Raw genomic sequence first — 16,871 nt, 5'->3', positions numbered from 1 at the left:
GCACGATATGCTAAGTTTCGTACTTTGATCTTGATTGTGGTCAAAGTTCCCTTTTCCTTTTTTTTAACATCGATGAATATGTTTTATGCAATTTACCATGAAAAGATGAAACTGCTTATCGCAGTGAGCTTGAATATTTCATTTTAATCCACTGTGATGGAATATTGTTTCGAACATAACACTCGGGGAGAATCGTGTCGACTAACAATTGGACGACTATAAAAAAGTTAAATGCTAGTACTTTCAGTATGTTATGATGTTATTTGCTCCTTTTTGCTCCTTAACGAGTTATTTAAGGTGGAAGTTACCCCAAAAATATCATAAAATTTGGAATATCTTTTTAAATTCAACAGATAGGAACTAACTATGTTTAGCAAAAATGTGTGTTTCGATACCGCAAAAAGAAGATTCTCCTATCTTCTTGGAGGATTCCAAGAAGAAAGGAGGATGTCTAAAAAAGTTATCATGAAAAAACTAATTTTAAAGGGTCTTCCATATAATATGTTCCATAACTTGTAAACTATTAAAGCTAGATATATGGTGTCTTCAGCAATTTCTTTTATAGTAACATTTGCTACAACTTTGCCTAAGACATAAAGTTTCTATCTTAATTAGTTCGGAAAATAAATTTAGTATATCACATATAGGTGAATTAATCACTGAACGGTATACTCTTGTAGATGCGCAATCATAAGAACAACAACTTCTCCGAACAAACTGTACTTCTAAAGTTAACGGTTTAGATTGATTTTGAGCACGAAAACGACGTTTTAAAACACTGTGGTATGTCAGACTATCGTATCGCATCTTTGAGTGCTGTGTTGAGCAATACTTGGGATAGTACATCGCCCGACTTCCATCCATCTAACACCACAAACGAGTCGGATGTCCCTCCGGCTACTTTGACGCTTGATTTTGACCCATCTAGCGTTATATGGATCAGTATAATCAGTTTTATCGGACACCCTATTGTATTGGTGAAATTAAATCTGAATTTATCACAGGGTAAACATTTGGTCTGTTGTTGATCGTCCTTCTCGAAACCCGCTTTGGTATTCGCCTAAAAAGAATTCAGTTAATGGGAGCAGTGTGCTAAATAGAACACGAGGGAGTATCTTGTAGGCGGCATTGATGATCGTTATGCCTCGATAGTTATTACACTCGAGTTTGTTTGTTCTAAGATAGGATATATGAGGCCGGCTGACAAAGCTGTATTATTGTGCAACGTGAGGCCAAACTACGTCGCCATTCACCTATGATACAGAACTTCTATCCCTTACCTCGGTGCCAACAGGGGTACGAGCCACCATATGCCGTTTTGCTTGGACCCGGGGCTGGTTTGGGACCCAATCGCTGTCAATTCATATATATATTGACAGTGGTTGAGGTTGGAGTATGAGTCAGTTTCGCTTTGGGCGGAAACTTCAGTAGTGAAGATCTGTGGGTCGTATGCTGACAGGGAATGTCAATGTATCCGTCATACAAAGTAAAGCTTTCGGTACAGTTAATGATCATTTTGAGCCGATCAAAATAATTTCTTATTCTCTTTACAAATAAAATCGAATTTTCAGTTGTAGCTTCGGTTTGTTTACTACCTTCGATTATTTTTTTGAGATATGTTCATTTTTTCCTTTACTAGCGCTTCTGCTGTAAAAAATATTTGAACAATAAATTGAAATGATATGTGTTCGGCACATAAGCTAATTTTTGTATATATCTCGTGGTGAAAGGTCGATCCTGTGTTCAGTGTCTTTTGGAGAAAAGAAAGCCGTCGGCAGACGATAAAAGTTCAAAGTCCCCAGCGGGTTGGTGGACTTAGCGTTTTTGTTCGTGTTTTGGTACGGTGAGCCACAGTAAAATTTGGCTAAGTCCCCAAGCGAAGGGCGGACTTTAGTTTGCAGTGCGCGTTACAAACATTTGGCATAATTTCCCTAGCGAAGGGTGAACGGTTCGGTGCGGTGAATTTCGCGATTTGTGCAGTTGGTGCTCGCGTTGGAACGGTGTGCGCGATCAAGGCAATGAACCGGCCAACTTGAAGACGTGCAATTGGCCGTGTTTAGTATTCTGTTCTGTGCGCACTTTCGGTGCTAGTTTATTGACTAGAAGTAAGTCCTTCGGTGACCGGCAAAAGTTCGTGCTCGAACATTTTGGTCCTTCGAGCCGGATAGAAGGCAATTCAAACCGCAAGTGCGTTGTGCGGTAGTGAACAAATCGCGGAAAAGGTACCGCTTGGGCAAAGTGTAGCCATTGCGTGGCTGAAAAAGATCGCCATCGCATTTGCGAATTGGCGGGTGCGCCGTAGTGAAAGTGGATTTTTCGGTCAAACGCGATCGCGCGTTAAAATAAATATTCGCGCAAAGGTAAAGGCGCAAGTGAAAGGGCCGAAATACGACGGCTAGTGTTTGTCGATTGTGTGGTGGAAGATTTTCGCGCTACCGCGATTGCTGTCGCGTGTGAAGCGCTTGGACTGTGGCCATTTTTCAAGCCATCGAGTGGGCCATTGTGACTGGTGGCTACTCAACGGATCGGGAGGTAGTTGACCTCCGATAGCCGCGTCTACAGAGCCATTTTGGACGCTGAGTGAGCGTCGCTTGGGAAGCTGTTGTTGTCAGTGAAGGTACTGGTGATAAATGTCACTGCTTGGTCATTGAGCAACACTTCTGATTCCGGACTGGAATCCCCGGTGAGTCAATTCCAATCTTCCGCCACACGTGGCTTGCAGTAGCATTTTTTTAGTTTTAAGAAAGTGGGTAACCTTCAGTCATTGTGGCAATCGCTGGACGATCCGCGAATCGAGTGGAAAATCGTTTCGCGCCCTCGATTTGCGATACCGCGTAGAAGTGGGTTAGTTCGCGACGGGAAGGAGCAATCGTTCGATTATTAAACTGCTCGCTTCCGTTCGAATTTCGCGTTCGCGAAGGGCAATTCATCGCGTCGGGAAGGATTATTCGTGTCGAGTGTGTTTTGTCCTCGTTCGGTTCGGTTTCGCGTAGAAACGGTTAGTTCGCGTCGGGAAGAAGTCCGTTATCGATTTATCGTCGTGATGCCACCCAAAGAGGAGAAAGTGTTGGGAGACCGGCTAGTCCAGCGCAATGGATTGCTGGCAATTCGTGATGCTTTGGAGAAGTTTATCCAGCGGTACGATCCTGCGCGTGATGCTTGTCAGTTGAGTGTTCGTGTAGAGTCGCTGGATAGGGCTTATGTGCAGTTCATGGAGGCGCAGGATGCAATTGAGAGACTGGACAAGGAGGAATTTTTGGCATCACACCTGACGGAACGTGTCGATTTCGAGCAACGAAGGGCTTCCTACTCTCCAAAATTCCTGTAGAAATGAATAACTCAGCGTTGAACACATCAATGATGGCAAATCAGCACTCTTTCTCGACAGGATTCCACCTCCGTCTTCCAAAGATCGACCTACCGAGATTTGATGGCGATTTCTCACGTTGGTTGTTATTTCGAGACACCTTTACGTCCATGGTTCATTCCAATGGGGACATACCAACGGTCGCCAAGCTTCAGTACCTTCTACAATCGCTTGAAGGGGACGCAAAGAAGCCGTTCAAATCAGTTGACGTCGAAGCCGACAACTATGCGTCATCATGGGACGCCCTACACAAGAGGTACGACAATCGCCGTTTTCTCAAACGTCAGCTGTTTAGGACACTCTACGAGCTGCAGGCGGTCAAGCAGGAATCTGCTAAGCGCATCCACAGTCTGGTCGACGATTTTCAGCGCCATGTACGGGCGTTGGCGAAATTGGATGAACCTGTGGAACATTGGGATACGCCGCTGGTGAACATGCTGTCGTATAAGCTGGACCAATCCACATTGCGAGCATGGGAGGAGAAAACGAGCAGCCAGGACGATGTCAAGTACGAGGAACTGGTTGAGTTCCTGTACCAGCGGGTGCGCGTCCTCAATTCTGTCGGGCCAGACACGCAGCAACCGGCACCTCCAAAGGTGGCCGCCCCCCCCCCCCCCCCCGAGTTGGAAGGGCACGAAGGTGAAGTTCGCAGCTAACGCAGCTGCTACGCCCAACCAAGATTCTACATGTCAGTTAGCATGTTCAGACAGCCACTCCCTCCGCAACTGCCCAGTGTTCCTAGGAAAGATTGTCCGCCAGCGCCGAGAGCTGGTTTCGCAAAAACGGTTGTGTTGGAACTGTCTGAGCTTCGGTCACCCAGCCAGGAAGTGTGTATCGAAGTTTACGTGTCGTACGTGCCACGAAAGACATCATTCCCTGTTACACGATTCCTCTTCATCCAGGGTGTCGTCGCGTCCTGCCATTACGGGATCATCACAACAATCTCCACCGATTCAAAAGCCGCATTCGTCCAGTTCGGGTTCTGCTCCACCGCCGGTCGCCATCTCCGGTCAGTTAGCGAAGGTTCTCCTCAGCCGTCGCACCAAGGTGAGCATTTCGGTCGCAGGAATCGGTCTCTCAACGCAAAGGGTGAAAAATGCCATCACCGCCTCCATTGAATCGAGAACTCAGCCATTCTCCACTAAGCTCGAGTTTCTCATTCTGAAGCAGCCATCCGCAGAGCTGCCGACCATGCCGGTCGATACGTCGGCGTAGAAATTCCCGCAGGTTGGATTCGCAGATCCACAGTTTCATGTCCCAGGAAGGATTGACCTCGTCATCGGAAGTGAGGCCTTCTGGGAACATCACACCGGTAGGAAGATCTCGCTCGGTAACGGTCTTCCGTGGGTAGTCGAAACACCATTCGGATGGGCGGTCTCTGGTCCAATGGATCTACATGCATTCCCCGGATCTGCAATCTCTCCATTACCAATGTAGATTTGGAAGCCGCACTTCAGAAGTTTTGGGAGTTAGAAGCGATTTCCACTGGGCCTGCACACTCACCCGAAGAAAATCGTTGTAAAGAGTTGTACTCCAGTACAGTCAAGCGTGATTCGACTGGAAGGTACGTCGTACGTCTTCCTCACAATGAAGATCCAGAAGTCTTCCTGGAGGCCTCCAGAGCTATCGCAGAATGCCGTTTTCACAGCCTGGAGTGCCGTTTGCAACGAGATCCTGCAATCAAGGAATCGTATCATCGCTTCATGGACGAGTACCTACAGCTCGGTCACATGAGAAGGCTTGACGAGCCTGTAGATGACGTGAAGGCTCACTGTTATCTCCCACATCATCCCGTGTTCAAGGAGTCGAGCACCACGACGAAGGTTAGGGTGGTTTTCGGCGCGTCCTGCAAGACGGCGTCAGAATATTCGCTGAACGACACGCTGTTGGTCGGACCCGTAGTTCAGCAAGATCTACTCTCCATTGTGATGAGATTTCGGACACATCACATCGCTCTGGTTGCGGATATCGAGAAGATGTACCGGCAAGTATTCCTCCATCCTGACGATCAGCCGTTTCAACGGATTCTTTAGCGCACGGGCCCTGATGAACCCATCACTACGTACGAACTGCAGACAGTAACGTACGGAACAGCGAGCGCTCCGTACCTAGCTACGCGTACTCTGCAGCAGATTGCACAGGATACCAAGCAGTTGTATCCAATCGCGAGTGGGCCAGTTACGGAAGACTTCTACGTCGACGATTTTCTTTCTGGGGCGCCGGACGTAGAATCCGCGATCAAGCTGCGTCGCGAGGCATCGGCAATGCTAGCTTCCGCTGGATTACCGCTTAAGAAATGGGCATCGAATTCTCCTGAAGTTCTTGGGGATGTACCACCTGATGATGTGGCAATTCAGCCGTTCCACAATCTTCAGGATGACCAGGCCGTCTCCACGCTCGGCCTCATTTGGGAACCAAAGCTGGACATACTCCGGTTCAAGGTTCAGTTGCCGTTAGCCGCATCCGTCATGACGAAACGCAAGATGATGTCGTACATCGCCCAAATATTCGACCCTCTCGGACTCGTGGATCCAACGATCACCAAGGCCAAACTCTTCATGCAGCTACTTTGGGCTCTGAAGCAGGATGGCGAAGCATGTGAATGGGACACGCCGCTCCCGTCAACACTCCAAGATGAATGGAAACTGTTCCATAACACACTACACCTGTTAAGTGAAGTTCGCGTACCTCGCTACATTTCGATGCCCGACGCCGTCAGCATCCAGCTTCACTTCTTCTGCGATGCGTCTGAGCGCGCATATGGGACATGCTGTTACGTCCGAACTGAAGCACACGGCACAGTTTCAGTTCAGTTGCTGGTGTCTAAATCAAAGATAGCACCGCTCTCTACTCGCCATACAATCGCCAAACTGGAACTCTGTGCCGCACATTTGTCGACCCAGCTGTACAAGAAGCTAACGGCGATGCTGAAGCTTTCTGCAACTGTTCATTTCTGGACAGATTCCACTACTGTTCTCCAATGGCTTCGCGGGAACCCGAGTCGTTGGAAGACTTTCGTCGCAAACCGGGTCTCGCTCGATACAGCTTTCAACCGATCTCAACCGCTGGAAGCATGTTCCTGGAGTCGACAATCCCGCTGACGACATATCCCGAGAGTTGAGTCCTACCGACATCCTCAACTGTACACGATGGTGGACTGGGACACCGTGGCTATCAAGGTCTCCGGAATTTTGGCCAAATTCAACGTTACCCGCAACAGAAACTCCTGAAGTGTCCGCAGAAGGATGCAGGATACAGCTAGTTGCTATGACCATGACACAGCACTGATTTATTCGCTCGCTACTCCAACTTCTCCAAGCTGCGCCGAGTGACAGCGTTCATTCAGCGTTATCTGCACCTGCTTCGTGAACGAGTATCGCAACGTCGTTCGGAAAAGGAGAAGTACAAGCCACTCGTCATCCCGAGCATTAACCCGCACCCAGTCCATCCGCTTACCATACAAGAACTCCAACACGCCGAACTTTCGCTCTGTCATCTCGCGCAGGGTGAACTTTTCGCTGAGGAGATTTCCGATCTCGCTAGTGGCGAACGTGTCGCAAGATCTTCCACGCTGAAGTGGTTGAACCCGTTCGTCGATCCCGAAGGCACCGTACGTGTCGGTGGCCGGCTTCGCAATGCCGCGCTGACCGATGCGAAGAAACACCCGATCGTCCTCTCTGCCAAGCATCCGCTCGCTGTTCTGTTGGCTAGTTTTTATCATTTGAAGCTACTGCACGCAGGCCCTCAACTCCTGCTAGCCACTCTCCGCCAGAAGTTTTGGATTCTGGGCGGCAGAAATCTTGTGAAATCCGTCTTTCACCATTGCTACACTTGCTTCCGTAGCAAGCTCACACTAGTCCGACAGAGCACAGCAGATCTTCCAGCATCGAGAGTATCTCCAACCCGACCGTTTTCCGTCTGCGGAGTCGACTATTGCGGACCGTTCTATTTGAAGTCCGCCGTCCGCAACCATGGCCCAACGAAGGTGTACGTGGCCATATTCGTCTGCTTCTCTACGAAGGCAGTTCACATCGAGGTAGTGAGCGTCCTGTCTACTCCAGCGTTCCTAGCTGCACTCCGTCGTCTGGTCGCCCGCAGAGGAAAGGTGGTAGAGTTGCACTCTGACAACGCTACCGCTTTCAAAGGTGCATCGAATGCACTGAACCGCATCTACCGCATGCTGAAGGTCGATGAGTCTGATCGGAATCAGATCTTCGACTGGTGCTCCGACAACGAAATTCGCTGGAAATTCATCCCACCTCGAGCACCACACTTTGGCGGTCTTTGGGAGACTGCAGTGAAGTCAGCGAAGACACAGCTGTTGAAGGCAATCGGCAACGTGAACGTTGCGTACGAGGACATGCTCACACTGCTGGCGCAGATAGAGATGTGCCTCAATTCTCGTCCGCTGACTCCAATGCCGGACGATCCGTCCGATCTCGAGGTCCTTACGCCAGGACATTTTCTCGTCGGGAGCAATCTCCAAGCTGTTCCGGAAGCTGATCTGAAGGAGAGTCCTGACAATCGCTTGAACCATTGGGAATTGACTCAGAAACGGTTCCAAACCATCTGGTCTCGCTGGTACCCGGAATACCTGCAACAACTGCAGTCCCGTGCAACTAAGGGTTGCAACCCGCCTGTCTCCGTCGACGTTGGCAGAGTCATCATCGTGAAGGAAGACAACATCCCGCCAACCAATTGGCCTCTCGGCCAAATCATCAAATGTCATCCCGTAGCCGATGGCATCGTTCGTGTGGTCACTCTACGAACCGCTGCAGCCAAGGAGGTTGTGCGTTCTGTGGCCAGAATCGCTTTACTACCGACACCACCAACTCAACGAGCCGACTGAGAGTTGTCATCCAGGTAGAGCAACCCGGACGGGGAGAAATTGCTCGATGCGCACCTGCGCATTGCACAGGTTGATGATTATTATGTAGCCCGATACAAGCTGGATCATCACGGTCACCACCATCCGTACATTGTAGGCAATTATGATCCGTTGGAGAAGTTGGGCGGGCGGATTTATGCGCCTCTTCCGGGAGCTCCTCATGCCTTAGAACACGAGAGCGGTGAGATTCTAGTTGAAATTAAATCACGTGGAAGAAGGTCGATCTACTCGTTTGTTCTGTCGGAAAAAAGAAAGTCGTCGGTAGTTTGCTTGCTCAGTTCAGCAATAAAAGTTACAAGTCCCCAGCGGGTTGGTGGACTTAGTGTTTCTGTTTGCGTTTTTAATACGGTGAGCCACAGTACAAGTTGGCTAAGTTCCCTAGCGACAGGTGAACTATTCGGTGCGGTACATTTCGCGTGATGTACCATCGGTGATCGCGGTAAAAAGGCGATTCCGATCGATACATTAAACCGGCCAAATTGAAGACGGTGAGTGACAATAATTGGCCGTGTTTGGTACTGTTTTCGTGCGCGTTTGCGAGTTGCTGGTTTCTAAGACCAGCGAAGAAAGTCCTTCGGTGGCCGGCAAAAGTTCGTGCTCGAACAATATGTTTCAGAACATTTTATCGCTAAACAAAAACTAAAAAAATCTGGAAATGACCATTGAAGTGTTAATAAGAAGTAACACTCCCGATGGCCAGCTGTCCAAAGTTCAAGTTGCTCATTCAAAATTCTCGGAAATTGGTCGCGAGTGACTTTCGTACATATTGCCAATATGATATTGTTTACCAGGACATATCACCTGATCTTTTCTCTTTTCTACTAACACAATTCCTTTCCTGTGATGCTCGTGGAGATGCAGAGGTTCTCTCAGTCTTTATCAACAGCGAGCGTAGAACTAACATTCCTTTCCTTCCTCGGTAGAACAGCATTCGACATAGCCGGCTTCGTTATTGACCATTTTAAGTTTTGAGTCCGTAAAACATGCACAGTGAGAATGATTTCCTCATCCCAAGCCTAATTTTTTGGTTCGTTATGCATTTTCACTCATTCGATCAATCACGAAGCTCAACTACGGGCAGTTTACCTAAGCGAAGCTTCCTAAAGATAGGACATACGAGGCCATTCAACCAATCCGATGGCATTTCTGCTTCGATCCAGATCTTCCTGATCACACGGTGGATTGCTTAGTTCAGCAGGTCACAACCGACTTTTGGAAGTTTGCCAAAAACTTTTCCGTTTTTCAGCTTTCGAATAGCCTTTCGCACTTCATCTTTTTAATTCCAATTGTACCTTCTCTACTCGTCTGTCCTTTAAATAGCAAGTCAAAGTGCTCATTTCCGCCTGGCAATCACTCCTGTACGATCTGTCAACATATTCCCAGCTCGGTTGTTAATCACGATCGGTGTCGGGGTGCTTTTTCTTCTTATGTTGTTGGTCGTTTTGTCCTCGCACAATTCCTCGCAAAGCTTCTCTCTGCCTCAGCGAGCACAATTTCGTCACAACTTCTGCCTCAGCGAGCACATTTATGTAGCTGTTGTACTGACCATCTCATGGATGCCATTAGATTATTTCTAAATTGTAGCTTATAAAATGTTATAAATCCTTCTCACATATTAGAACAGTTAAAAATTTTGGACAATCTTGGTAAAAAAATCATTGCAATATATATTTTGTATTGCCTAAAAAACAATAAAAACTGGAATAAAGGTTTTTGAAGAATCCATTTATTCTAGGCAATCCTATCAAGCTCTAACGGTTTTACATGATTACTCAAAGCCGAAAGAGCTAAAGTTCTTTTTCTTTTCCAAATATTTGCTTTGTATCATATGTTAGTATTGTTAAAATATCGAAAATTCCATTGAATAAGGCAATAATAATTTTCTGGTTTACCATTACTTCAAAAATCGAATATTTTATTCTTCTGAATTAGAAAAATTTGTCTTCACAAGTTCAATGACTTAAAATGTATCAGTTTCATCACAAAATGAGATTCTGTTGAAGAATTTAAATATTTAAAACGTCACTTGCATTTTTTACCTCTTACATGTAGAAATGGTAGCTTAAAAAAATTAGTGGCTGTTTTTTATATTTCTCACTTATCTGACAAACAAATATTGTCATGAACGCACACGAGTCTTGGCTCTAGTCTGATTGCTCGATTCAAAACATCATAATAGTGAATTTGTGCCATGTTCACGTGATGCCACAGAACTGTGACTAGTGGCAGGATGCCTGGTACGACCACATCTACAAATCGTCCGCCAGATCGGAAATTTCTGAGCAAATTTCGATATTCCTAATCTCGGCATTCTCTTCTCTCGAACATACTCTAGAGCGGCAAACTTGGACTTGGCGCTGGAATATTCCTGTCCATGGAGTTAGCGGTAGCTGGTCTTAACGTATGTTTCGACATACTTCACAATTTCATGAGTAACTTCATGTAAAGTTTTCGGAGGTGGTTTTCGCTGATCGGCAAGAACACTATCAGGCCACATTTAATTCTGTAATCAGTTGATAGTTTTGACGATTTAAATTGATGCATTTTCAAAGTCACCGTGGTGATGTTTTCTACACCTCCCTGATTTTTTCTTAAAGGGTCATACTACAACCTTTTACCCTGTTAAAAACCTTAAATAATTGCTGAAACTAATAGACCAACGGTGGATACATCTATGCATGACGCTATGAGGTAGTTATTCTAAATGTGCATTTCATTGCTTGTTATCACCAGCACTATAACAGAACGACACCCGCGTTACCGCCACATCATTTCCGCCCCGTTCTCGTCCATAGATAAATACGACACTGGGGACAAAAAAAAACATGGCGACAGCCATTTTGAACCATCACCGAGTCCCATCAGCCCATCGCGACAAAGATGCACCCATTAGGAGGCGCCGCATCCGATATCACCGCCAAACTGAGTGCATACACCAACTGCATATGTGAGAGAGCATGGGACGGCAGCACTTACTCATCCAAAGTGCAGTGTAAAATATCGTAAAAAGCAATTTGCATGCAGATGGAAATGATGGCTATTTATTCTTGTTTTGCCACGATAGTTAAACATTGTGGCGTACAGCGCGCAGTAAAACCCAGCCCGGTTCTATCTATCGGTTGGCCCCTCACCGATCCCCCAGCCTTCTTGGATGACGATAGCCATAGAATAAATATGTAACCTTGTCTGCTGTCTCGTTCGACTTGCCAGCTTGTTACCCACCGACTACTAGGATCGGCCCAAATGCATTTTTACACCTTTTATTATTATTATATTGTGATGTCAAAATGAAATAAATGCATGTGCAATGTGCACATTTCTCTGTGTCATATGGTTAATCGATGACAATATGCTGCAATAAAAGTATCAAACCCATTATGAAGTGCGTGTGTGCTTTATCGGTTGCTCTCTGCCTGTCTCTCTCTCTCACCCACTCTCGGATGGTGTGTGTGTGGTCGCACTGATGATGCACTCGAACAAAAAAGGGGGCCGTTGCATTGAAACGGTTCTGCTGCAGCTCGAATTGCATATTAAATGAATTTGAAAATCATGAACATTTTAATTGAGATAAAACCAATTGGGGGATTACATGTGACCATGGTCAGCGAGGCTGGTGAAGGTTGTGGACATACACTTATTGGAGGCTTCCGCAAGTCAATTGCCCGCTCGTTGTCAGTTGCAGCAGGCCGAAGCAATTGGAAACGACTTAATTAATTGTTGTGATTTTCTATCCTTCTCCATTCAGAGAGTATATTGTCCGATGCAACGGATGAGGTTCTCCACTAAATGGGATGTTTGCTGGATTGAGCCGTCGTGGTCTTGCGGTTGTTTGATTTAGTTCCAATCATTGGAGGGTTCGGCTCTGTGGGGGGATTCGTTGCATTCCAGTAAACAATATCGTTTAGCAGTTTGGATGCATTTAAAAGTGATTATATTCGTAATGAAAATTGAACCGTGGCAGACTCTATAACAATTCCACACTTAAATTAAATGACCAATCGCAGTATGGAAAGGATAACCATTCCGATTGTCAATTTTGACATAATATCTTGACCGTATCGATGAAATAACCATCGCCTGCTGTGACAATCGAAGAAAGAAGTCGATTCCTCCCTCCGCTCTTTCACGATGGAAAATAAAATTGGGCCGCCTCTCACCATTCACCGCCTACTGTGGTGGTGGGCGGAGGTGAAATAATACGAAAGTAATAAGAAAAATAATGATAAAAGTAGCTTACATTTCGGTGTTTTTATTTCGGCTTTTTTCTCATCGCCTTTCTTCGGTCTGCCAACGGAGTGAAGGGGAGAGCACTCGATAAACCTAATATTTTTTTATTATCAACCGAGACGATACGCAAAAATGTATGTGCTATGATGCAGTAGCTTCACCGCCTGCTAGGCTTGCTTTTTTTTGCTGCTGCGACTCTCGCTCGTCTGACGGTCGGTTGCTTTGCTCCGGGCCGAATTATGCGGGGGAGTGATTCTTTTTTCTCCCGTGCGTCGTTTCGCTCGCGATCTGCTGTGTTTTTTTTATTTCTTTGGAGAGCAAACAATCATAAATGGCACAATTTGATATTCATATTACACGTTCGACTTGCTTCTTTCTGATCCGTAAGAGCATTTTCTGGTATTATTTACACACGCACCGCAGGGAGGATTTTTTTTTCTCGATTTGCTTGCTAGGGGTAGGTGGATGGGGTGACGGTGAAAAAAGTAGCTTACTACGATTCGACTCCGTTGGATAAAAGGGGTAGAATTTGGTGAGCTATTTTGCTGCTTTTTTCTACGCCAATGGCCAGCTGGATGGTTCCTGGTAGAAAAAAAACACACAAAAATCCTAAAGAACGTTTCCTTGTAGCCATTGTTTTATTATTGCCTCTTTGATGCTTAGCAATGTCTACATTTTATAGATTTGTAATGGCTTAGGGGTAAATGGATAGTCTCAGCGGGGCGGAATCAATTTCGGGATGAAATATGATAGAATTTGTTGGGATCATAATCGGACTATTAGGCGGGAGTCGCTTACTTTACTCTTCCCTTTGTTATAATGCGAAATAAATTGCTACTTAGAAATATGGTTAACTTTTTGTGTAATTTTCATCAATGGTTTTTTGGAATTCCATGAAAAATTAAATTTTTAGAATTTTATTTATTTTACCTTTCTAAAGCATTGTTTAGTTCTATTTTGAAACTGACGGTTCGAACAAGTACAACAATAAGCAAATTAAACAATCTTTTGGAGACTATCAAGACTTCAATTACTGTAAACGATCACAATAAACGTACAGATTGTAGACACCTCCCCTGGAAAAGACTCTCCCAATGGTAATAGGGATATGCATTAGATGATCAATAGCTTGTTTTTCCAATCAATGATCGTTATTATCGCTCATATACGCGTATTCTACTATGTAATAAATATTTCGTGCAGTAACGAAATTTGTCAAAATAGTGTACAAACAAATAGTGTTGACATTCTTTTGACACCATCGTAGTGGGCTTTCGAATAACTTAACGTAACACCATGATTTGGAAAATCGTCTGAGCTTATAAAAAGTAGGAGAGATATTAACTGCCTATAATTATAAATGGAATTGGATTTAAAATTGAATTTGAAAAATTTCCTAAGTTTATTTATAGCCCTAACTATAATCGTTTTGAGAAAAAAATCGATTTCTAACTCTGTTCGGAAATAGCAAATCGGGTACCAAACTCAATTTAAAAATAATTTGTTCGCAAATTTTTAATTAATAAATAGTGATCCGGTCGATTATGCAAATAAGATTAGCGATACTCCCACGGTCGACTATTTGGATTTCAAATTGTAGTTGTTCAGAAAATATAGGTTACTCTCGGTAGCCGGCTGGCCAGAGTTAAAAAAAACTCCAAAACTAAACATGATCTTTTCCTTTTAGAGTTACCGTCGATGACTACCTAATCAACCTGATAAAAACTGCTTTACCGGTCACATCGTTTGTTTGGAGCGAATCAACAATAGACCTTATACCTTTCTAAACCTCCAACTCCACGACACCTATGGATGAATCGTTGTCGAACTTTCGTTAAGTAGGTGAAGCATCACCACTTCCCGTGTACCCTATTCTTTATCCTTCTCCGTGAATGAAGGAGGTACAATTTCCTAAGCAACTCTTGATAATCAGCAGTTAAGCATGATGAAGTTAGTGTGCAATCCGCAATAATCATTGTCACAACGCACAGTGGGTCCACTTTATAGAAAAGCTGGATAAAACCTCAAAAGTAGTTGAAAATGACTGAAAGTATCATCTATATGTATTTTTAGTACGGTAAATTCTAAGTTGATTAAATTAAGAGGCTAATTTGCGTTCCAAGAAACCAAAATTAGGACACCACGGCAACGCTGTCACAACTGAGTTTAACCCAAAAAACCTAACTTAAAGCACTAGTGACGGTGGATCAAACCAAGATATCGCTGACGGAGAATCGGTTCTTACCATATCGGACTAAACTTCAAGCGACGGCAAACAATGCAAGCAAATGACCAAAAACTCTCACCATCTATCACCAACATAATATCTCTAATAGCTGCTCATCCTACTGTTCCAAACTCTCCATCCCCTCAGGCATCGAAAGTGCCGAATTTCGATGATCTCGATGTTATTGGGGCACCTGTACATAACCCATGCACCACTTCCCAAACCAAATCCCTACTTTTCCATGTACTGTTTCTCACCTCTAGCCGCACAGAAAACACAGCATTCACGACAATAAATCAACCGCAAACCAGGCATAAACGTCAAATATATGCAGCCATATCAGAAGGCCTACCACCTTATGATACATGCTGGCTACAATCAGTGGCAACTATGGCAGAAGGCCAACCGCACAATTCCTTGTGGGGCAGCCGTGGCCCCGTCAGTGCGGACGCCATAAACCATCGGAACTGACGGACAACCCGTGGCACCCTGGAACTATTGGGTTGCTACTGGAGACACACAAAGGCGGTAAAGCCTGTTCCTCCTAGATAATCTTGACGGACCACAGGGGAATCCGGACGGAAAAGGGCACAAAAGCCTATCCCCGGAAGGATCTACCTGATTTTTTTTCCAGTTATATAACCCGCAGTGGTGCATGGAACGCCAACAAGACGATACTCTGGACTAAATCACAATTCCAAATCAAATGGCTTCAAACAACAATAATACTTTATCGAGAGAACTAAGCCCTATACCCGGGTGCTCCTGGCATCCAATGAGATTTCGCGAACCCAGATCAAACTGTTCTACAAACACTACTCTGGCACCGATAGCACCAAAACCCTCCATTCGTAACACGGACCCCATACCAGCCTTTACTCCAACAAACTCATCAGATATAGGTACAGCGGGTGGGTCTTCTGCCAGTTCCTCAAGACGTGTTTCTCCTAACAGCCAATGTCTTTCGATTCAATGTAACATCAATGGAATCCGCAATCAACTGGGCGATCTACAACTGCTTATCAACCGACTAGATCCCATATGTTTGGCTCTACAGGAGACACATATCCGGAATGATCTTGATCCTAGCGATTGGCTCGGTGGGCAGTTTATCTGGTATGCCAAGCAAGGGGCTAACATCTACCAGTCAATTGCACTAGCCATTCGATCCGACTGTATTTCCTCCGTCGTACCATTGAAAACTACGCTACTAGCCTTGGCAGTCAGACTACATAATCCATTTCCGATCACCATGGTCTCCGTTTACCTTCCATCAGGCGCAGCAAGCAATCTAAAAGGGAAACTCAGTGATTTATACAACCAATTAGAACGCCCGTTTCTTATAATGGGAGACTTCAACACGCACCACACTGCTTGGGGAAGCAAAGTGGATAGCAAAAGAGGAAACGATGTAGCTTCCGTAACTGAATCATTTGATGCTATCTTTCTCAACGATGGCAGCGAGACCTTCACTAATGCTCGAGCATCATCAGCCATCGACCTCACTATCACTTCCAGTAACATTGTTGGTCTACTCAGCTGACAAGACCAGCGGCACACCTTCCTGCATGGCCGTTCACTGGTGGTGTCCCGCACTACATACAGCTCTCAAAATAGGCGTAAGTACCCTGCGAAAATTAAAGAAAACTCCACTTAATCACCCAGAAAGGAAAACATACGCCGCAACATTTCGAGAACTCCGCAACGCAAGTAGGAAAGTTATTCGTGAAGCCAAAGACAAAAGTAGGATTTCTTCGAAGGGATCCATCCGGATTCAACTACTACAGAGTTATGGCGACGTGTAAACGCTTTTAGCGGGAAACGGCTTCAACATATTGACCACGAATGGCCCACTTGACGACCCCCTGCAAATTGCCAATGAGCTTGGGCAATATTTCGCATAACTATCTTCGGCTAACGCGTATTGTGAACCCGTCCGTCGGCGTAAAGTAAATACAACGAGCATTCCTATCGCGTTTCCTCCAGATCACAATACTCAGTACAACCAACCATTTTCACCAACTGAACTGGCCTACGCACTGGCTAGTGCACGTGGTAAATCCGCCAGCTTAGATGAAATCGGATACCCCATGTTGCGACATCTTCCTGCTCGAGGTAAACGTGCCCTTCTCGGTACCCTAAACCAAATCTGGAAAAGTGGA

General features: G+C 45.3%; 1 protein-coding gene across 1 annotated transcript; it reads left to right on the top strand.

Moving 5' to 3' along the window:
* The first annotated feature begins 4,734 nt into the window (after positions 1–4,734).
* LOC131681223 (uncharacterized) lies at positions 4,735–8,216 on the top strand. Its single transcript, XM_058961927.1, has 3 exons — positions 4,735–5,355; positions 5,401–6,438; positions 6,687–8,216. The coding sequence occupies exons 1-3, from the start codon at positions 4,735–4,737 to the stop codon at positions 8,214–8,216; spliced, it is 3,189 nt and encodes a 1,062-aa protein (XP_058817910.1).
* Positions 8,217–16,871: the final 8,655 nt, after the last annotated feature.

Source organism: Topomyia yanbarensis, chromosome 2, assembly GCF_030247195.1.
Source record: "Topomyia yanbarensis strain Yona2022 chromosome 2, ASM3024719v1, whole genome shotgun sequence".
Lineage (NCBI taxonomy): Eukaryota > Metazoa > Arthropoda > Insecta > Diptera > Culicidae > Topomyia > Topomyia yanbarensis.
This window is presented reverse-complemented; position numbering and strand designations above follow the sequence as displayed.